The following is a 24,832-nucleotide window of genomic DNA, read 5'->3' as shown; positions in this document are numbered from 1 at the left end:
AAAGGAAAGATGAATTCAGTTCAGTACAACAGCAGGAATGTGTTACTACTCCCTGGAGGAAAGGACCATTTATTCCATTTTGCTGTGCTTGACAATACCTTAGCAATAGCTAAAAATAGAAAAGCCATAATATACGGTAGATTAGGAAATGTCACCAAATGAAAGTGATTAATGCACATTTAAATGTCACCATATTTTAAAACTGCATAATGTGCAGAAAGCTCCCAGGGAGCAACAGAGGAATTCACCGTCTGTCACAATAATGGTACACGCACGTCTACAATAAATAACTCTAATTTAGAAATAATTTTAGTAATTTCAGAGATGAATAAAAATAGTTAATGCATAAAGCTTATGGAGATGCGTGTTAATGCGCAATGCAGCATTTATATGTAAACAAAACTCTACTCACATACAAAACATACAGTAAATAGATGTTCAAAGTCAGTTTCTGAAAATTGTACCTATAAGGCCCTGTTCACACAAAGTTTTTGTAGGCACAAAAAATATCCCTCAAAACTCCTTCAGGAGATTTTGAACTGCCAGCATTGTTTTAACGCTTTTTTTCCCGCATTTCCAAACTTTTTTTTTCCCCGCGACCATTGAATCTAATGCAAGGACCGCAGGCAAAAAATGCAGCGAAAAATGCTCAAAAACTAGCGCTGCATGTTTTTTCTACCTCCCATTAATTTTTAATGGGAGGTCAAAGGCGTAAACCGCGACATGAAAGAACATGCCGCTTTTTTTTCCAGCGAAAAAAAAAGCCTCTGCCTCCCATTGAAATTAATGGAAGGTGATTTCGGCAGTTTTTTGGTGCTGATTCTGACGTGTCTGCGTCACAATCAGCGACAAATAACTCTGTGTGTACTGACCCTAAAACTGACCATCTCTTTTGATACAATTGTAGGTCTAACTAAATTTGAAGTGACCTAATATTTGCAAATTTATGAGCTGAAAAACTGATTGCAGATGGTATTAAATAAAGGGGCTCATACACGTTATATAAAAGTTGACTATAATGGAAAAATATGACTTTTTTTATGCAACAGCTTATAGGAAACATCATACAAATGATCGTACACAATGCCAAACATCATTAGATGTCCTCCAAAATAAGATCAGATTTTTCAGCAATTTCTTGTTTTAATGTCTCTGTATGAACATGATGGCCAATGGCGAATTATCAGTCATACATGTGCACCCTAATTTCCTTAATTTTTTTTTCTGTAAACTTCATACATTATATCTGTTGGCCCATTTTCCAACTATAATGGTCAGAGATGTTTATAGGGTTGTCAGACTGAAAAGTGGGTATTTATATGCCTTGTATTGTATATCACGTCCTTGGTGAAGTTAAAGTCACCAAGAATGTTATATAAACTCCTAGCGTACTTTTACACCGGACAATTTCAGCAAGGAGCTATAATCAGTACAGTATCTGGATGAGCGCTCGTTACGACAATCGCTCGTCCCCTTACATTACCATCATGTTGGCAGCACATCTCACTGTTTACACTGGGAGTTGTGCTGTCAACAACGATAATATTTTGTGCAGCATAAACAAGAAGATCAGCCAATGAATGAGCAAGTAGAAATGAAGGGGAAGCAGCGCTCGTACAAGCGCTACGGCCCCTTCAAAATAGGTGGGGGTTCGGGAGTTGGACCCCGACCGATCACATATTGATGTCCTATCCTGAGGATAAACCATCAATTTTTTGGGACTGGAAAACCCCTTTATTGCTGCATAAATTAGCAGATCTGCCGACGCTCATTCATTGGCTGATCGTTGTCCTGTTTACATAGGGCAGTGATTTGGACGAGCATTCATATGAACGCTCGTTTGCCCGATCATTGGCCCGTGTAATAGGAACTTAAGAGATAGAAATTGTATATGTGTCCTCTTAAAGAAAAGGACAAATAAAAAAAAGTCAGATCATTCTTGCACAGTTTTGTTTTTTTAACAAACAAGTTGCCAGAGCCAGATAGTGTGAGAGATGTAGCCAATGATTTAGGCCTCATGCACACGACCGTAGCCGTGTGCACGGCCGTGATTTTCGGGTCGGCCGGCTGCGGACTGTCAGCCGCGGGCCGCCCACAAATCGCGGGACATGCACATGGCTGCCGTCATTGTTTTCAATGAGCCCGGACCGCAGAAGATGTCCGTAATAGGACATGCTCGTTCTTTCTGCGGTGCGGGTTCCCGGGCCATGCACGGACCGTAAAAACTACGGTCGTGTGCATGGCCCCATAGAAAAGAATGGGGCTGCAATTCTCCCGTGGATTTTCGGGGCCGCAAAAACACGTTCGTGTGCATGGGGCCTAAGTGATCTCCATTCAAACTACTTGCTTACCTATTACAAAAATAATTATATAAAGCACCTGGTCTACAGTAGATGACTTGCAAAGCCAATATATCTTATTTTCTTTGATTCCCTTTTAATCAGGTCAATTTTACTGGCATTTTATAGGGGAACAGGTGTACATTTTTTTCTGTTATAGATTTGTTTTATAAAATGCTATGCAGTTATAGTAATAGCTTATGCACCTTTATTGCAATATTTATCATTATTGTTGCACATTGCAACGTTGTGATGTTGGACCCAGGCAGATATATAATGATATCCCTATCCAAAAACAGTACCTACTGAGATGGGGCCACGAGTCACCAAAAGCTAACATAGAGTGTGAAAAAAGTCATACCTATGGATGAAAGTGGCAAGAAAAAATGCACTGTATTATAAATCCTACAGTATGTGATACCTTTACAGTATATGTACCTTTATAGTCACACCAACATGTTTTAAAACTTCACACCTTACTTGCAAATCTCTGATAGAATAATTGCTACATACACAGCCACACAAGCCACAATAATGAATGTCCCCATGTCAATCACAAGACAAATCAATGTGTGGGTCAATATTAACATAACTGATACACAGCTTCAGCTGTCAAAATCAATGCAAAGTTTGTGCCTGAAAATAAAAACTCCAAGCCATACTAAATGAAACCTACTTCTCCGCATATAAACCCTGCAAAACATACTTGTAGAGTTATGTTACATCTGCCGCTTTGTTCTAGGATGTTGATAAGCAAGTAACAGAAAACAGTTATGCCCAATGGATGTCTTTAACAAAGACTACAACTTATCTGATTTCATTAAAAGGGAAATCCACCTTAAATAAACACTTTAACGTCACAGTGATATGTCAGAAGTCGTTTTAGGGGGCCAACTGTCTGAAGATTCCAAACCGCTTTGAGGCTAGTAGAGATTACCACCACTGGAAACCTAAAAAAATCCTTCTGACATGTTACTGTGGATTTCAGGATTAGTTTCCCCATTAAATACATATCTATACCGCTAAAAGGGCTAAATAAAAATAATTGTACAATATAAGATGCTCAACTATAAGACCGCTATCATGCATCTCATTTTTAAATATTTTATTGGCATGATCACTCACACTTTTGTAAGATTTAAAAATAATGTATTAAAGAACCCTTTTTAGAAATACATTTAGGAAAATATTTGTATCCATTATATTGCAGTATTGCTAAAAGTGCTGGAAAAAAACTGTTCGTTATGGAATATCCAGATTGCCAGCGCTGGGTAATGATCAGAGACATAGTTTGAAGTTTCTGGCTCCAAATAAAAATCTGTCCCAAAAACCACCCTACGGTCATGCTTCGCTGTGTACAATGACTTCACACGGAGCTGGATCTACTGTATAAACATTATAAAAGTCTAGCATTCATTTGCATAGGAATCTCTGTGTACAGCTATTCAGTTACCATGCAGTTATCATGAGCCACCATCACTCCTCTGCAATGTAACTTTTTAGTATTGATGTTCTTTTTTTATGGCAGTTGGCTCTTTGGGCCCCATCAGAAACTTTGGCCTCCTATAATACAATAAATTGCTAATAGATTGGTAAAACCTTCTGTAAGTAAGAAGTGATTAAAACATAGCTGTTCGGACTAAAATGTAACATTAATTAAACCGAGAAAGAATACCTACTATATATGAGGTCATACAATCAGTACAAAATCATTGCATATAAGATATATAAACCGACAAACACTCCCCTGAATGCTATAATAAGAAAATGTCCATCAATTTGTAAAGAAAAGTACAAAATCTTTAAGACACAGAAACAGTTGTACATACCGTTTAAAAAAAAAAAAAAAAACACCCATAAAAACACATGTACACAAAGTACAAAAAGAGGACAGCGTATATCATAAGGCAGGGCATATATGGTGGTAACACAGGTCAATATTTTCAAATATTAGAACATACCTTGTATATATAGAACCACTATGTGCACATAAGTTACTCCAATATTAGAACCACAATTACATCATAACAATGTCAGCACAAGTAGTTATCAAAAACTGCGATCATATGTCACGAAAGACCTCACCCACCATAAGCCATATTAACTGCCGATACACTGTCCAACACCGTCTCATACAGAATGACCATTTACTATTTATATTATGATTGTACATTCTCCGTCTATTATAGACTGTACATTCCCATGTATGATGTGTCGATTAGTAATTTTGCTTTGCTTGCACTATGTATTATCGATGACATCATCCAACATAGCTGTAGTCGATCTATGGATGTAGTGCGCATGCGGGTGGTGAGGGGCCATTCGTGACGTCATTCACGGCGCAACATGGAATTGGGTTTTGTGCAGTTGTGCACTACCCACTTCTGGATGCCGTGTTCAGCGCTACTGAGGTGCCGCCTCCCCTTTCGCATGCGCCAACAGACATCTATAGAATGAGGTAACGGTTCAACTTAATTTAATTTAATTACAGCTGTGTGCTGACTATTTAAATCCTCCTATTACACTGATCCAGCACCCCCTGACAAAGCCAGGTGCGAAACGCGCGTCAGGCGTGTTGGACAGTGTATCGGCAGTTAATATGGCTTATGGCGGGTGAGGTCTTTCGTGACATATGATCGCAGTTTTTGATATCTACTTGTGCTGACATTGTTATGATGTAATTGTGGTTCTAATATTGGAGTAACTTATGTGCACATAGTGGTTGTATATATACAAGGTATGTTCTAATATTTGAAAATACTGACCTGTGTTACCACCATATATGCCCTGCCTTATGATATACACTGTCCTCTTTTTGTACTTTGTGTACATGTGTTTTTATGGGTGTTTTTTGTTTGTTTTTTAAACGGTATGTACAACTGTTTCTGTGTTTTAATAAATATTTTGTACTTTTCTATACAAATTGATGGACATTTTTTTAATATAGCATTCAGGGGAGTTTTGTCGGTTTATAAAATGTAACTTTATTAATACAGATGTTCAACATGGTAAAAATGTATATGTGATGTGTGTGTCTTGTGTCACTACAGGGAACCAGTATAGACCAGCAAGTGACAGATTCCAGTGTTGGAGATAGGAACACCACAGCCGGCTTCAGCACACAAGGTGGGTAAAATATCCTTTATGTTGAAGGTTCCATCTTGAACTAATTTACTGAATATTGCAGTTTACTCTTCATTTAATCTTTTTTTTTTCTTGCATTGTATTTATATACATTTACATTTTAAAGTATACTGTCAATGTACATATTTGGCAGAAACCCAAATGACTTTCTGTACATAATATATTAAATATACAATTCCTGTATTCCGTAGTGTTTACATTACTGTGTTTGGAAAAGTGTCCATTAATCTCAGGGTACCTACCTTGGGGCTTTTTTAATGTAATAATTTCTTTAACCAGTTCCCGCTGCAGCCAGTTTTCACCTTTCTGACAGAGACCCATTTTTCAAATCTGACGTGTCACTTTATGTGGAAACTTTTTAATGCTATAACTTAGCCAAGCGATTCTGAGAGAGGTTTTTTTTAATGACACCTTGTACTTTATGATAATGGCACATTTTAGTTGATACATTCTGTATTTATCTGTAAATAACAACTTATCGAAAATGTTAAAAGATTCACATTCTTCAAAATGTTCAGTTACCTGCTTGTAAAACACAGTCATATCACACAAAATAGTTGATAGTTGGCATTTACTATATGTCTACTTTATGTTGGCATTATTTTTGAAATGACCTTTTTATTTTTTAGGGCAATAGAATGCTTATATGTTTAGCAGCAATTTTTTACATTTCAAGAAAATTTCCAAAACAAATTCAGAAGTGGCTTTTAGGGGCCTATATATTAGAAACTCCCCATTAATCATCCCATTTTAAAAACTGCACCCCTCAAGGTATTTAAAATAGAATTTATAACTTGTTAACCCTTTATTTGTTTCACATGAATTAAACGAAAGTGTAGGTAAAATGTAAAAACGTCATTTTTTTTTTTTGCAGCTATTCAATTTTAATATTTATTTTTCTGTAACACAGCAAGAGTTATCAGAGAAATGCAGCTCAATATTGATGTCCCTGATTCTGCTGTTTTAAAAAATATTCCGGATGTGGCCCTAGTGTGGAACTTGACTGAAATACATGTCTCAGAAGTGAAGGAGCACCTAATAGGATTAACGTACAGGGCAGACCAAAGAGGTCATTATTAGGCATCCTGATTACCATAGCAACCTATCGGCACTGCCGCATCACGTTAGTGGGGCCGATGGGGTACATAAAGCGTTTCTTACCTCTGTCAATCACTTAGATGCCATGGTCACTATTGACTGTGGCATCTAAAGGGTTAAACAACCAGTATTGGAGCTAGCACCGATTCTGGCAATTGTAACAGAGGGTCAGCTGCAGGGCCAATAACAGGGCATTACGGCTGGTTCTGCTGTCAGCGGCCCAGGTCACAATGCTGAAAAAAGGGGAGATCCTGCTCCCCTATCTTTCTCTCACACAATGGATGCAGCATCAGGGATATTAGGCAGTGTTGCTGTGAATCGAGCATGGGGGTGAGGTAATAGAACATTTTGGAAGCAGCAGCGTCTGTGGGTGTCTCTCTCACTATCTATGTATATTGTTTGAAAAATATTATCCTCACACATATGTATATACATTTCAGTTCTTTGTGTAATATACTGATATATATATAACAAGTTCTTTGTTCATGTCGGACACACCTATGGAAGACACCGCCCCCTGGAATGCAAGAAGAGTGAGTCTGAGAAACTGGTGGGGGCTTTGGGCACTCCCACATCTCTGGGGAGGAGGCATGTGTCTCTTTCTGTGTTTCTTTGTTCTGAATAAAAAGTTTTCAGTCTTCCTCCTGACAGAGAGAGGGAAGCTGTACCAAACATCTCTGTGTGGTGTACTTCTCTCCAGGCATGCCTTCAGCTTTCAATTTACAGAGGTGGTTATTCGGTGTGAAATACGGACCTGACAGGAGCTCATGGGGAACATTCCCAGTTCGGTCCGGTGTTTTCTTTCAGTGCTACTATTAGCCAAATGGCACTACATTTTTTGGGCTACTAGGAGTTTGGACCTGTAACTAAAAGATCCGCTTTAAGTTTATTTGCTCTTCTTTATTTAAAAGAGGTTTAATTAACAGTAACTTTATACATCTGTTTTATTAAATGCAATATTTAATGATTAAATTACAATATTTAAATATTAACGATACATTTACTAAACAGAAAATATTAAAACAGATAATATACAGTATCTTTATTTTATACAGTACATAAAAATTAATTCAATGTAAGTATTATGGTTTTAATGGAAGCCTAGGCATGATGCACTATATACAAAAACAATACAAATAAAACATAGCTTGAAGTGAGCAATATGTGCCTCTTAATACCCTTTTACACGAGCCAATTATTGGGCAAACGAGCATTCATGTGAATGCTCGTTCCCCCCATTTTTGCCCTTGTAAAAGGAGCAAATGAGCGACGATTAACGAAGTGTCTCGTTGATTGGCACTCGTTTACACGGGCCCTGTCGGGCCGTGTAAGAGGACCCCTTGCAATCAGTCACTTTCGCTGTAGTTTAAGGAAATATTTGCATGGGACGAAATGTTACTGCAATAGTCCCAGTGACAAGTTAACCTAAGTAACCGCTTTCCTGCACAAGCTATGAAATTAAAGCATAGCTTGACTTCTTTCCAAGCAACTTAGTTAGCACCAAAAACATCTACACTAGACCCTGGGTGTCCCTTTCCTGCGTGTCTCTGTAGAGGAAGCAGCTGCCCATCTTGAAGAGGGCAATATACTTTATTAACCCCTTCCTGCTCCTTGACGTACTATTACGTCATGGCAGCTGTATCGTTCGCGCTCCATGCCGTAATAGTACGTCTCGGGAGTAACGGCCGTCCTCCCGACACATACAGGAGCTGTGACGCTGCTGTCTTGTTCAGCAGCTGTCACAGCTCCTACAGCGGGGACCGATCGCTGTGTACCCGCTGATTAACCCCTTAAAAGCCGCGTTCTATAGAGATCGTGGCTTTTTAGGGGTTAAGCTGCCATCGCCGGCCTGCTACGCGATAGCGGCCGGCGATGGTGACTATGGCAACTGGACACCAAACAATGGCGTCCGGCTATGCCATAGACGGAAGCCTAGTGGGTCTTGACAACGTCAGGACCCACTATGCTTGCTGTCAGTGAGCAGCTGACAGTTCTAATACACTGCACTACGCATGTAGTGCAGTGTATTAGAATTGCGATCAGGGCCTCCTGCCCTCAAGTCCCCTAGTAGGACAAAGTAATAAAGTAAAAAAAAAGTTAAAAAAAGATGTGTAAAAATAAGAAAATAAAAGATTTAAAAGTAATAAAAGTAAAAATCCCCCCTTTTCCCTTATCAGTCCTTTATTATTAATAAAAATATATAAACAAACAAATAAACTATACATAATTGGTATTGCCGCGTCCGTAACGGCCTGAACTACAAAATTATTTCATTATTTATCCCGCACGGTGAACGCCGTAAAATAAAATAATAATAAACCGAACCACAATCACAATTCTTTGGTCACTTCACCTCCCAAAAAATGGAATAAAAAGAGATCAAAAAGTCGCATGTACCTAAAAATGGTGCTGATCGAAACTACAGTTCGTTACGCAAAAAATAAGTCCTCGCACGGCTTTATTGATTGAAAAATAAAAAAGTTCCGGCTCTTAGAATAAGGTAACACAAAAAGTGAATAATTGTTTACAAAAAGTATTTTATTGTGCTAACGCCATAAGACATAAAAAAAAACTATAAACATCTGGTATCGCCGTAATCGTATCGCCCCGCAGAATAAAGTGAATAAGTCATTTATAGCGCACGGTGAACGCTGTAAAAAAATAGAATAAAAAAACAATAGTACAATTGCTGTTTTTTAGTCACCACGCCAACTAAAAATAGAATAAAAACTGATCAAAAAGCCGCATGCACCCCAAGAAAACTACAATGGATTCCTCAAGGGGTCTAGTTTCCAAATTGGGGTCACTTTTGGGGGGTTCCCAATGTTCAAACCGGACATGGTGCCTAATAAAAAAGAGGCTTCAAAATCCACTAGGTGCGCCTTTGCTTCGGAGGCCGGGGCTTCAGTCCATTACCGCACTAGGGCCACATGTGGGATATTTCTCAAAACTGCAGAATCTTGGCAATACGTATTAAGTTGCGTTTCTCTGATAAATCCTTTTGTGTTATAAAAAAAATGGTATAAAGAGGATTTTCTGACAAAAAAAAAATGTAAATTTCACCTCTACTTTGCTCTAAATTTTTGTGAAATACCTAAAGGGTTCATAAACTTTCTAAATGCTGTTGTGAATACTTTGAGGGGTCTAGTTTCTAAAATGGGGTATTTGATAGGGGTTTCTAATATATGGGCCCCTCAAAGCAACTTCAGAACTGAACTGGAACCTAAAAAAATAAATAAATGAGGCAATACTTTGCTTCTTACATTATACTGATAATGAGCCGTGCCCACCCCGAGATGACCCCAGTTTTGACAGTTTGTATAAACGGAGACCCCTATTAGACCGTTCCAGTGCCCGGTTTTCCCAAGCATACACCCCCGAGAAGTGTATTTCTATTGATGAGTTCCTGGTACATTTTAAAGGGAGGGTTCAATTCCGCGAGTACCTGCCGGGTAAGAGGGCAAGGTATGGCGTGAAGATGTATAAGCTGTGAGAGTGCATCAGGGTATACCTACAGGTTTAGGATATATGAAGGAAAGGCCCCCCCCAAACCAGACTGCATCCTGGACTACAATAGGTACATGGGAGGGATGGACTTGTAAGATCAAGCCATGAAGCCCTACAGCGCCATGCGGTGTGGTATAAGAAGCTGGCCGGGCACATCATACAGATGGCATTGTACAATGCGTACATGCTACGTCGATGTGCAGGCCAGACGGGAACTTTCCTGGAATTTCAAGAGGTGATTATCAAGAACCTAATCTTTAGGGACCAAGAAGGGGGGGCACCCAGTACTTCTGGAAGCGAGCACACACGCATCGTACCAGGGCAACACTTTCCAGGAGAAGTTCCCCAAACTGGCAAGAAGGGAAAAAGTCAAAAGAGGTGCAAAGTCTGCTATAAGAGGGCGATAATGGATGACACAATATATCAATGTGACACGTGTCCCGAATAACCAGAGCTCTGTATGAAAGTGTTTTAAAATTTATCATACATCCCTTGGTTTATAATTTACCCCAATTTTACTTACCCTGATGCACTCCACACAGCTTATCCCCCCTCGTCTTTCCCCTCTGGGCCCTGCTGTGTGTCCAGGCAGCTGATAACAGCCACATGTAGGGTATTGCCATACCCGGGAGAACCCACATTACAGTTTATGGGGTGTAGGTCTCCGGTCAAAATGCTCACTACACCTCTAGATGAATGCCTTAAGGGTGTAGTTTTTAAAACGGGGTCACTTCTTGCGGGTTTCAACTGTACTGGTACCTCAGGGGCTTCTGCATACATGACTTCGCACTAGAAAATCCCCAGTAGGCCAAATGGTGGTCCTTTCCTTCTGAGCCCTCCCATGGGCCCAAACGGCAGTTTATCACAACAAATGGGGTATTGCGGCACTCAGAACAAATTGCGCAACAGAATGGGGTATTTTGTTTCTTGTGAAAATAAGAAATTTTCAGCCAAAACTACATATTATTTGAAAAAAATAATTTTGTTTTCATTCCCAGCCCAATTCAAATAAGTTCTGTGAAGAAACTATGGAGTCTAAATGGTCACATTACCCATAAATTAATTCCTTGAGGGGTGTAGTTTCCAAAATGGGGTCACTTCTGGTGGGTTTCCATTGCTTTGATACCTCTGGGGCTCTGCAAATGCGACATGGCACCCGAAAACCAAACCAGCAAAATCTGTACTCCAAAGAACACACAGCGCTCCTTCCCTTCTGAGGCCTCCCATGGGCCCAAACGGCAGTTTATTGCCACAAATGGGGTATTGATGCACTCAGGAGAAATTGGGCAACAAAATTGAGTATTTTGTTCCCTGTGAAAATAAGAAATTTTGGTAAAAAATTACATCTTATTGGAAAAAAATTCATTTTTTTAATGTCACAGCCCAATTGAAATAGGTGCTGTGAAAAAACTGTGTAGTCAAAATGGTAACAACAACCATAAATGAATTCCTTGAGGGGTGTAGTTTCCAAAATGGGGTCACTTTTGGTGGGTTTCCATTGCTTTGATACCTCTGAGGCTCTGCAAATGCGACATGGCACCCGAAAACCAATCCAACAAAATCTGGACTCCAACAAACATATAGCGCTCCTTTCCTTCTGAGCCTTCCCATGGGCCCAAACGGCAGTTTATCACCACAAATGGGGTATTGCCACACTAAGGACAAATTGGGCAACAAAATGGGGTATTTTGTTCCCTGTGAAAATAAGAAATTTTGATCACAAATGACATTTTATTGGAAAAAATGACATTTTTTTCATTTCAGAGCCCAATTCAAATACGTGCTGTTAAAAAACTGTGCGGTCAAAATGGTAACAACAACCCTAAATGAATTCCTTGAGGGGTGTAGTTTCCAAAATGAGGTCACTATTGGGGGATTCCTACTTTTTTGACACCTCAACACCTCTTCAAACCTGGCATGCTGCCTAAAATATATTCTAATAAAAAAGAGGACTCAAAATGCACTAGGTGCTTCCTTGATTCTAGGGCTTGTGTTTTAGTCCACGAGCGCAGTAGGGCCACATGTGGGACATTTCTAAAAACTGCAGAATCTGGACAATACATATTTAGTAGTATTTCTCTGGTAAAACCTTCTCTGTTACAGAAAAAAAAATGAATAAAATTGAAATTCAGCAAGAAAAATGAAATTTGCAAATTTCACCTCCACTTTGCTTTAATTCCTGTGAAATGCCTGAAGGGTTAAAAAACTTTCTAACTGCTGTTTTAAATACTTTGAGGGGTCTAGTTTTTAAAATGGGGTGTTTTATCAGGGTTTCTAATACATAGGCCCCACAAAGCCACTTCAGAACTCAAGAGGTACCTTAAAAAAAAGGCTTTTGAAATTTTCTTAAAAATATGAGAAATTGCTGTTTATGTTCTAAGCCTTGTAACGTCCAAGAAAAATAAAAGAATGTTCAAAAAACGATGCCAATCTAAAGTAGACATATGGGAAATGTGAACTAGTAACTATTTTTGGTGGTATAACCGTCTGTTTTACAAGCAGATGCATTTAAATTCTGAAAAATGCAATTTTTTCAAAATTTTCTCTAAATTTTGCAATTTTTCACCAATAAACACTGAATATATCGGCCAAATTTTACCACGAACATGAAGCCCAATGTGTCACGAGAAAACAATCTCAGAATCGCTTGGGTAGGTTTAAGCATTCCGACGTTATTACCACATAAAGTGAAATATGTCAGATTTGAAAAATGTGCTCTGAGCCTTAAGGCCAAAACTAGGCTGCGTCCTTAAGGGGTTAAGAATGAGCTTTTATTTGAACCCTGTTGTTCCCATTGTTTATAGGACATAATGCCCGGTTTACAAAGAATTGACAGTAAATATATTTTAAGATATCAATGGAAAGGTACACATTAAGTGTTATAGATTATGATATTAAATGGAAAATGCAAACAGGACATTTGTAATGAAAAAAATTACTTTAATCTCAGACAGTCTGTTTATTTAATTTATTTTTTATACAAGTATACAGAGCCCCATTTAACCATGTTTCTATCCCCTGGGCAGGCAAACTTGCCTGCAGAAACAGACAAGGAAACAGATGTCTAAGATCTGGCTTTCTGTAACAGGCCCTAAACCAAGTAGCTTGACTACAGACAGGGAGACCTCTCAGTGCGCCTATTACAGTTATGATTGATCCCAAACTGCTGCTCTTCTGCATATTTCTGCAGTGTAAGCGGCGGCTGGCATAAGAGAAAAAGTCAGAAGACATAGTCCCATTAGGTTTATACTCATTTGTTTGCTGTCTATCCCGATGACAAATTTATTTTTCATTTGCAAAGTTAACAAGAAAACTATTAACTTAAGGTGGAAACTGTCAATGAGAAATTGAGTGGAATTATTCTACTTAGTCTTTCTTTTCTAGCTCAAATTCATTTAATCTGGCATCAATCGGACCTGATAGGAGTTGGATTATGATATATTCTGAATTATTGGATGGTTATAAAATGTATATAAACTCACTTGTGAAGGTAAATAGCCTTCAGACTGATGTTATATTTGCTCAGTCTACTTCTGGTCGTAAGAAATTCCACATTATATTGCAATTCTGTGTGGGAAACCAGTGCCATATTATAAAACTTTTGGGATCATTGAATAGTAGATTAAAGGAATTCTATGTATATGTCTAATTAAAAATAATGTCCATTGTGTTAAATATCTGCAGTGCTTCAAACAAGCAACTAAACTACATGAGAATGCCGCTGATAAATGACTGCACATAGAGGCAGATTGACCATTATGGTACAATTCCATTTCTCTGTATATTCAGCCAAAATTAAGATTAATGCCATATGGATTAAAACAAGAGCCCCTTAGCACTCCGTATACTGTTTATCATTACAGTGTAGTTTTAAAGTTTAAGACCTTAGCATTAAATGTAATGTGAACATTCAAGGACATGGATTGAGCAGGATTAAAGACAATTACCATTCACTCATACAGTGTGAGATCTATTGGAGGATGCGGTCATGTGACTGCGGTACGGAATTCTCTGCACAAAGTATTCCATACAATCTACAAACTTTACAGCAAGGGACTGACTAATGATGTAATGGTAACATCTGGCTGTGAGCATGCAGGAGGAAAGCACAGAAGGTGAACAAGCCTCATTTTTTTTAAAAAAGCTTTAGGTTGGTAATAACATTAATCTCAGACAATCCCTTTAAGTAAATGTATCAGTAAAACAAGTCTATGGACAGCTACATGCTAAATAAAGCAATTAAAAAAAATATATTGAACCTAATTGTTATTTTTGTTTTACATTTTAGTGTCTGTGGACAGCACCTCTATTCTGGTGTCGGAAATAGCTGATATCCCTGCTCATAGCTGCTCATCAGAGGACATTTGTTCATTAGAGGTTCAGGGTTCTTTGCGTTCTGCAGACTTTTCTCCATACAGCAATATACGTACAGCAGCTACAGGGAGTAGCTGTGCCAGCTTGGAACATAGTCTCCGCTGTGGCCTTCATCTCACCAATTCTCAGTGTTCACCCGATGATGATGGAAGCAGAGCATCTACAGATAGATCCCAGTGGCAAGACTGTGACAACTATACTCAGTCCAGGTCCTTGGACTCTTCATCTGAGAATTTCAGCACTCCAGAAAGAGAATCTCAACTATTGACAAAAGAAAGGAAAGTGCCTCAGTCATTGAAACCTATAAAAATGTGTTGTGGTGTGTTCAGCCAACCACCTGGACAATGCCAACCATCACCAAGTACATTACCATTACATTCAGCACCTCACTCAGGACCGAAGGAAAAGACAGTCCAGCAGCATCATGCCAGGAAATATCGAATTGCCAGTATAGTCCGATCCACCAGTGACCCTGTTTCCTGCTCATCTAGTACAGAAGGTAAACAGACACTTGTATCAGTTCACTATTAACTTTTAACAGTTCAGTATTAATACATTTTTCCACTGTATGTTGACTAGTGCAGGGCCTTAGGGGGTGGTGCACAGCACAGGGATTCTTAGGTTGGTTCTTTCATGCTCTGCCCCCGCGGGCCCTGCACTAGCCGTACCATGGTATATTAGTTTAGTCTAGTGTTACATTAACATCTTGACAGAATAGGAGAACTCAAGGGCTTTATTTACTGGTTAATTTTTCTTGAAGTGGTAAATGGTCCTTAGCCCCTCTTTATAATGTATATATTGTCTCACCAAATGTCATAAAATATTCTGTATAGAACAGTTCAAGCCTAGATGATCGTCATAATATAATTTGTATTACGGGGTTATGTGGCAAGACAGATAGAATGCATAACCCGGTTAGAAAGCAATTATCTTTGATCAATATAGAGCACATTCCAAAATAAAAATCTGACAAAATATATCAGCAGATATAACAAACAGTTTGACTTTAGTACCTGAAATGGATTCTGTATTTTATAGTAGGCAGTTACTAGAAAGGAAAGTTTGATGTCTGAGGCAGCCCCAGCAGTTCTGCAGTGCAATTGGTAGATTAATTAGGAAAGACATTTGGAAGCTTGAACTGAATTGAGAATTAAAGGCACTTTTATACACCAGAAAATTACCAGGCAAGTAATATAGTATGTATCCCCAACTGAGAAAATGAGGCTGAACTTTAACACACTTACAGAATGATCCGAATAGTTTAATGGTTTGTGTTTCCAGCTGTGATTTCACAGTATGAGACTATATGACTTTTAGAAAGTCTTGTTTGCAAATAGGTTCTTATTGACTTGTGTTTGGTAAATTGCTGCCTAAGTAGATCCAGTCTGAATCAGTTCAGAGACCTTCACAAAACTCGGCAAAATGACTAATTTTGTAAATGTATCGCGCTGCAGTTTATAAAATGCAGGGAAATGAGATTAGCTGAATACTGTTAACAGGGCAACTGTTAAAAATATAATAATAGTATTGTGCGCAAATAAAATAGGTTGAAGTAAAAACATTGCAAGCTTGACTTTTGCTGCCTTTCTTACTATTTATTTCATTTGTACAGTATCTACAGACTGGTTAAAAGGAAAGGCTAAAGAGTATGTATTGCCAGGAAATTAAATTTTATTTAAATTAGTTATATTGTAAGCATTTTTTTTTTAATATATATTTGGTGGGTTTTTTTTTTTTTGTTTTTTTTACTTTCCATACTATGCCACTAAAGCAGGCATAATATAGTCTGAGTCAACTTATCAGTTTTTCTGTATATAGTGGGACAGTAAGGCCCCATTCACACGAGTGTGAATAACGTCCGTGTGCTGTGCGTTGAAACAACGCACGGCACACAGACCCATTGATCTCAATGGGGCCCTTCACACAGGCAGGATTTTTCACGCAGCGAGAGCGCTGCGTGAAAGATACTGCATGTCCTATATTGGCACGTTATGACTCACCTACGCGCCCATTGAAGTCAATGGGCGTGTGAAAACCACGCACCGCACACGCATCCACATGCGTGTTCGGGGCGTGATGTACACATCAATTCAGTTGAAAATAATTAAAAAAAAAGAAGATGTGCTTTGCAAGTGCGTGAATAACGCATGGCACTCGCAAAGCACACTGATGCATAACGCCACACACACAGACCCGATTCACGTGCGTTTTTCACGCGCGTGAATCGGACAGGCTCGTGTGCATGAGGCCTTGGAGCAGAGTCCTTTCATTATCATTAGAAGGTGGGCAAGTTAGCAGGATATGTGACTCCTGGTCTCTAGGGGAAGGGGCTGTACTCCATCACTTTCCAGAGACTGTTAGGGTATGTTCACACGGCCTATTTACGAACGTAATTCAGGCGTTTTATGCCTCGAATTACGCCTGAAAAGACGTCTCCATTACATCTGTAAATATCTGCCCATTGATTTCAATGGGTTTTACGGTGTTCTGTTCAGACAAGGTGTATTTTTACGCATCGCTGTCAAAAGGCGGCGCGTAAAAAGACACCTGCCTCAAAGAAGTGCATGTCACTTCTTGGGACGTAATTGGAGCAGTTTTTCATTGACTCCATTGAAAAACAGCTCCAATTACGTCCGTAATGGACGCTGCGAAAAACGTCTGTACTTGCAAAAACATCTGAAATTCAGGAGCTATTTTCACCTGAAAACAGCTCCGGAATTTCAGACGTATTTGGCGTTGCCTTGTGAAGTTGTGAACATACCCTAATAATCTATGATATTTCTCTGTTAATTAACTCAGATTCATTTCAGCTGCCATAAAGCAACCACCCTGCTGGTGTTACAATTTAAAATGAAAGTTTGGCGTTGATTAGACTGGGGTGCGGAGTCTACAGAATTTCCCCATTCTACACCCTTAACTTTCGCAAGGAGGTAAGGACTTTTCTGGTTGGATACCAGGTTGCGGTCACAAAATAGTCACCAATTAGCCATTAGTGTTTAGGTTTCCGGGTACCAGCTTATGTTTTTTTTGTGTTAAAATTCAGCTTAGGTTGGATACACACTGCAGGGATGTTAGCTTCCAACATATCATAAGCCGTTCTGGCACTGAAATATTCATGAAATCATCCCTACTAAATCTGTCTTTGTGAATAGGCTGTATATGTCAATCAGCCATCCCAACCTTTTATTTTCCTGTTGGAAAATCTAAATGTAAGTCCCTGGTGACCGTTGCAGAGAGTTTGTGTCTATGTATAGCCATCTTTTCATAGCCCTTCAGATCAGGTAGAAGTAAGACCTATGGCATGCTAGAGGGCAAGTCATGTCACTGTTGCCATCAGTATTCTTACCCTCCAGTGGGCTTTACAAAACTCATAGCTGCCAATACAGTTGTCTGAGAATTGTCCAACAAAATACATGAAACACAAAACAACCTTCTCTATAGCACATCAATCATAAAGAGATGAAAGTTTCATTTTTTTTACACTTAAAACATATCAGGATAGACAATTCTGAAAAGTAATTGACTACTGCAGTCAGAGATGAGGATAAATATAACTGTAGAATTGTTTAAAGCCCAGAATTTTTTTCTTCATTCTTGGAATTTATCTGGTACAGACATCAAATGCAACAATATACTCGAACTTATATGAAATGTTCCTATTCCACATGTAACCTTATCATGTTGTAAATAAAATACAGGAATTACGCCACTCTTGTTGATGAGATGCACCTCAACAAAAATGGGGATAAGCTGTAATATCAGACACAGTCCATGGACGAGAATGCTGCCATCTCTGGGAACAGTACAAAACCCTTTTCTAGTCTCGAAAGGGTTATATACTTTTTATTGAATACATATACTCATCACCTTTTGTTATGTAATTACTGTTTAAATGTAGTCCACAATTAAGTGTATATAAAAATATATTTTCTTAACAATCCACAAAGACACTATATCAGTTACACATGCCTGTTTGAAACCCAGTTTGTCCCTGTGTTTCTGAAATACAGTGTAATAACTATTTTATTTCGATTTATATGATCATAAAAAATGCATTGATTTGGTGTCATGATTTCCCCCATTCCTTGCCCTGCACATACTGTATCTGTAATGGCATACTAGACCAAAATCACTTATAAAAACTTACCGTAAAGACATTCTGGAAACAATATTATCAAGCTCAGAGAATACAAAATCGTATTAATGTTATTCTTATCATTTGTATTATACCGAGAAGCCAAGACACGAAAAATGATCCATGCACACGTTTTATTCATTTTATACTATTATGTATGGCATCAGAATTTTTATTATCAATCACATTTTCTAAAGTAACAAGGAAAGTTGTAAAATATATTTGACCAAAAGCAACACATTTATGGCATTCCGTAAAATCCTAATGGAAAGTAATACTCACTTGACTTCGCACTAACACTAAAACTATGAACAAAGCGATGCAATGAGTAATACTAACAGCACCTGTCTTTATAATGTGCTGGTGTTTTCAGTAAAATCCGTGCTCAAGTTTTCACTGTGTTTTGTGCTATTTATAATCCACTAGTATAATGGAAGCAATATCAGACAAGTGGAAGGTTATGGCAGGATAATGCACTCCTGCTTTTGGAACAAACAGCATCAGCATCACTTTAGCCACTATATACCAGGAGCCCATTATCATAGTACTTCCCTAGTAATAGCTAGTAAGCACCTTGCCCATAGAATTACATTACAGTGGACCTTGTGTTACTGTCCAAAGTTGTACGTAAAAAAAGAGAGAGACTCTTATTAATTATATTAAAGCCAGAATTAGTGACTGTATGAGGTATATGGATCATCCAGTGCTGTTTATCACGTGTTCTGAAACTAGAGATGTTGATATGTTCTGATCAGATGAAGGACTTGACAACCATGTTTTTCATAAGCAGACCTCTAATTTTTTTAGATGGTCAAAGAAGGATATTTATTGTTCATTGTACATTGTTTCTATTTAGGGCCTGTTCACATTAGCGTTGGCTTTCCGTTCAGGGGTTCCGTCTGAGGTTTTCGTCGGGTGAACCCCTCAACAGAAAGCCAAACGGAAACCTTAGCTTCCGTTTTGCACCACCATTGATATGGTGACGGAAACAGTCGATTGCGCTATTGATTCCATCGAAAAAACGGAAAACTGCCGGAATGGTGACAAACGGAAACCATTAGCAATGTTTCCGTCACCATTGATATCAATGGTGATTCAAACAGAAGCTAAAGTTTCCGTTTGGCTTTCCGTTGAGGGGTTCACCCGACGGAAACCTCAGACAGAACCCCTGAACGGAAAGCCAATGCTGATGTGAACAGGCCCTAAGACAGTAAAAGCCCACCTATTGCCACATCTACAGTAGATCCTTGTGGAAGGTCTATGGGTCTTCCTAAACTACAGTTCTTGGCATCACTTACACTGGCATTCGCAACACAACAATTAGCAATGGGTTAAAAAAAAAACTATAATGGGAATGCACTCATAATCTAATGTAATAATTCCTTTAACTGAAACTGGAGGAACGTCTTAGTGTGTAAAAACAAAAACAGAAAAAAAGTCTTCTTCTGCATAGTAGGCTTGGTATTCAATCTTCTGAGAAGGTTAAGAGCAGACAATCTATAGAGGAGCTGACTGGTCATATGCAGCCAGTGCTGATGGAAACCAAATAAATCAGTAGAATGTGGGATATATCTTCTTGGATGAAATATGAGTACTTGAAGTTACAGGCCCAAAGCTTGAGGCTGTACTACTAGATACTGATGACATGACTTTCTATCAGGTGTAGTGTTGTCATGACAACTGTTAGGCACAGGTGCTGTCAGGTGCAGCGCTACGCATCTTAGGTACAGCATAATAGCCAGAATAGTGGCCATTTAGGGACTGACTGAAATTAGATCAAAAACTGTTGTCATCATAATCTCAAATTAAACAGCCATTTATACATTTCTTCTGGTAGGCCTTCTTTAACCCCTTAACAACATGTCACATACTGTTACTCGGCAGCCGTTAAGGGGAAGTATGGAGCGGACTCACGGGCTGCGCTCGCTCCATACACAGTGGGTGACGGCTGTGTTACACAGCCGACACCTCACTGAAATGGGCGAAATCAAAGATCACTTTGATTCTGCCTGTTTAACACCTTTGTGTTAATTGTTAGAATCAGAAAGGCGCCTCCTCAAACATGCCATCACGCCCCCCCACCCCCCCGCGGCACGATCGGTAGTTTACAGTGGCTGTTATGGCAGCCTAGGGGCCTAATAAATTGCTGCATCAAGTCTCCTAGGGGGACTAATAAAAAAAGTAAAAAACAGTTAAAATAGTTAAAAGTAAAAATATTAAAAGTAAAAAAAAAAACCTTTTCCCATTTTTTCCCTAAAGCAATGTTAAAAAAAGAAAGATAACATAACTGGTATCGCCACGTCCGTACAAGTCCAAACTATCACAATATAGCATTATTTAACCCGCTCGGTGAACAACGTAAAAAAATATATATAAAACATGCAAATTGCTGTTTTTTGGTCACCTTAGCTCTCTAAAAATAAGGAATAAAAAGTGATAAAAAAGTTGCATGTACCCCAAAATTGTATCGGTGAAATCTACAGCTTACCCCTCAAAATTTAAGCCTTCACACCTCTAAATTGATGGAAAAATAAAAAAGTTATGTCTTTCAGAATATGGCGACACCACACTTTTTTTTTTTAGCAAATAGATTTATTTTTTTAAAAGTGGTAAAACATAAAACAAAACATATAAATTTGGTATCGCCGTAATCGTATCAACCTGTAGAATAAGGTGAATATGTAGTTTTTACCGCCTGAGAGATGCTGTAAAAACAAAACCCCCTAAAAAATGGTGTCATCGAATTTTGCCCATTTCACCTCACAAGTAATTTTTTTTCAGATTCCCAGTACATTATGCGGTACAATAAATGCTGCCATGAAAAACTACGACTTGTTCCGCACAAAACAAGCTCTTATATGGCTATGTCGACGAAGAAATAGAAAAGTTATGGCTTTTGGAATGAGGGGAGGAAAAAATGAAAATTAAAAACTTAAATTGGCCTGGTCTGGACATACTAAATTGTGTCATCATATATCAGTTTTTTTCAAAAACAGTGGAGGAGATTTATCAAAACTGGTGCAAAGGAAAAGTGGAGTAGTTGCCATTGGCGAACAATCAGATTCCATCTCTCATTTTTCAGAGGCCTTTTGGAAAATGAAAGTAGCAACCTGATTGGTTGCCATGGGTAACTACTCCTCTTTTCGTTTGCACTAGTTTTGATATATCTCCTCCAATGTTCTTCTTAACATATAATATGTTTCTGTTGACCCGTAGGAATAGGACACTCAGTAACAGATCTATTATCGCTAGTTTAGTGAAGTTAACAGGGACAATGGAGATTGAATGCTTCCACAGGGAATGATTTATAGCTTGCACATCTCTCTGTTATTTCGATACTCTACATAATTTCAATTTCATTGTCATGGTTAGGTCCAAATAGTATTAGAATTTGGAAGAACAGCGAGTCTGAACACAGACACAGAGGATTATTTGGCTGATACTGACGTGTCCTCTGATTTGTATGTAATAATTTGATTAGTGCCCTTGCGGACACTTTGCAGTCACTGTGGAGATTTTCATTAGTAAGGACATCGAATCCCTAGTGCACAGGAGATTCCTTTGTTGCTTGTCTTCTCGCTACAATCAGTCACACTAAAAGCTTGACAGATCACCCAATTGGATTTTCAGAGCTTTAAAATAGAGTCTCAGGAATAGAGTAGGACAGAGGCGTTTATCATTTTGGAGTCCCACATGATGTATGTCCTATGAAACTGCTAAGGCATTTACCTTTTCACTTCCAAAAATATCTACATTGTACAGTATTTATTTATCTCACATCTGGTTGAAATAATTTTTTTTATCAAAATCTGTAGGATCTTTCTTTACAAAAGACGTCTGAGCTCACACATACTGTCATATTAATGAACTTTGAGTTTAGCAATATCATTTCATACGAGTATCTGTAAAAAAGAAAAAAAAAGTATAGATTTTTATAACTAAGCAGCAGGAAGCACTGTCACACGAAAGATGGTGGCAATTGTTTTTGAGCTGCTCTTCCTCTTATTATAGATGATGTTCAACACTGGGGAGTTGTCAGAGCATCCTGCAGATGATCAAGTCATGATGAAGAAAGATTCCTGTGACTATTGTGCAGGGAGATAGTCATGTTTTTTTTACACTGAGCTATCTATATAAAGTATTTTACTGTGAAAATACGAACACTCCTACAGTACCATGTGCTTTTTACCCCTCCAAAAACGCAAAAGCTTTTCTTCTCAATTTTATTCAAGTCAAGTAGAAAATGATAGCACATTGTTAAGTTACATTAATATATTGACAGCAACGAAGTTGCCCAGGTTTCAATGACCAGACCCCTGCCTTAAAGTTTGCGGAAGGAACTTAAGGTTCTTTTACAATAATCGGGCAAACGAGCGCTCATATGAATGTTTGTTCCTGATCATTGCCCTGTGTAAACAGGACAGTGATCAGCCGATGAACAATCATTGGCTGATCTGCTCGTTTATGCAGCATTAAAGGGGTTTTCCAGTCCCAAAAAATGTATGGTCTATCCTCCGGATAGGCTATCAATATGTGATTGGTCGAGGTCCGACTCCTGGCACCCACACCGATCAGCTGTTTTGAAGGGGCCAATTGCTCACTGTAAATTACCGTCTCATTGATTGGCGCTCGTTTTCACTACATCGGACTATGTAATAGGACCTTTACAGTTATGATCAGGCATCCTGATGTATACGGTAGACTCGAAAATAAAACAATTCAGGCGTAAAAATTTCAGTGGTGGGTTCACGTGTTTACAGTTATCTTAATTTAAAATTATAAAACAATTATGCAAATAATTTAGAGGTCTTGTTCTTCAGATTGTAGAGATAGATAATTTGTGGTGGGATACCTTATCCAGGGAGAACAAACCAAAGGAGGTTCTGTAAAGGTGTACAAACGTATTTCCGCGCTTTCTCACTGGGTGGGGTAGTGTTATTCTTTTTTGTAGACAGGCTTTCCCTATACAACAGGCTGGCGGTGCAAGGAAATTCGGTATTTCATCAGTGGGCTCTTTTTGCTTAAAGGAGGTGTCGCTGCAGAATTTACTTTGTCCATTTAACATTGGACATTATCTGCATTTGTCTGTGCGTTCCAAAATAATTAATGCTCTGTCACTGGTGGATTTGGGAGAGGCTGGCCGGCCGGAGAGAGACCATGACACGCAGCGTCGGTGCTCAAAACAGTCTCTGCCATGGGGGGCAGATGCATCTTTATTTATAATTAAATGAGAGTAGGGGTTACCATCATACTTGCACATATATTTATTTTTAATAAACAGATCAGTCAGTGTGTTTGTAACTTTTTCACTAATCTTTATTAGAAATTTATTTTACTTTTTGAGATACAACTATTCTGTATTCTGTATACACATCAGCTGTATCATTCGCTATGACTTTAATCTGTCAGTTCCATGGACCAGTGTCAGCAAATCCTGCGTGTGTCTCTGACACGCAGGATCCACCTGTAATCTATCACATCTAAGTTATGAACTTAGATTGATAGATTACAGGTGGATCCTGCATTTCAGAGCTGTGTTGATGTTGGTTGCCGTATGGTCCTGCATCTCTTATAAGAGTAGGTACCGACCTATAACAGGTCGGCGTAAAGTTGCAAGTGGGCTTATAGAGTTTCATTATTTTTATCTATTTCTTAAGGCGTGCTTAGCGAAAGCAAAAGTAAATAAATGAAATTGGTGATACTCAGTTATAATATTACAAACAAACACATAATCACCAAATGATAATTTTTATAATTAACAATAAATCATTGCTAAAAACCCTAAACGTAAGAATTTCTAACATTTTCTTCTTGATTTGGGCTTAGTGAGAAACCGCATAGGTTGTCCATGGCCCTTTTTACAGATTATAATGTACATATAATGCATTGTCATCATCAGTGTGCAAAGATTATATAAATTGTTGGCATCAGGTTCTGGTCCACCACACGATCAGAAGGTCCTTTTAATAGACCCTGCTTTAAGAGTGCCCATGAGTTCCAGCAGTAGACAACCCTATCTCAAGCTGACAAGTGAACAGGACATTAGAATATAACAAACTTGAGTGTTTACAGTAAAATGAAAAGCAAATGCGCTTTTTCGGTATAGTCTGAGGACAAGACCCCAGAATAAGTTCCTATATAATTGGCATTTGTTACAGACAATTTAACTTGCACATATATTAATTTACCTTATATTCTGGTCTGTTTTTAAGACATTTAGAAACTATTGTAAATT

General features: G+C 38.5%; 1 protein-coding gene across 1 annotated transcript in view; it reads left to right on the top strand.

The window, feature by feature from the left end:
- ENTREP2 (endosomal transmembrane epsin interactor 2) overlaps positions 1-24,832 on the top strand; it is an 878,750-nt gene that overhangs the window by 807,413 nt on the left and 46,505 nt on the right. Inside the window, exons 8-9 of the mRNA XM_075855203.1 lie at positions 5,390-5,465; positions 14,377-14,961. Of these exons, the coding sequence (XP_075711318.1) occupies positions 5,390-5,465; positions 14,377-14,961 (661 nt within the window). The remainder of the gene's footprint in view (positions 1-5,389; positions 5,466-14,376; positions 14,962-24,832) is intronic.

Source organism: Rhinoderma darwinii, chromosome 3 (assembly GCF_050947455.1).
Source record: "Rhinoderma darwinii isolate aRhiDar2 chromosome 3, aRhiDar2.hap1, whole genome shotgun sequence".
Classification (NCBI taxonomy): domain Eukaryota; kingdom Metazoa; phylum Chordata; class Amphibia; order Anura; family Rhinodermatidae; genus Rhinoderma; species Rhinoderma darwinii.
This window is presented reverse-complemented; position numbering and strand designations above follow the sequence as displayed.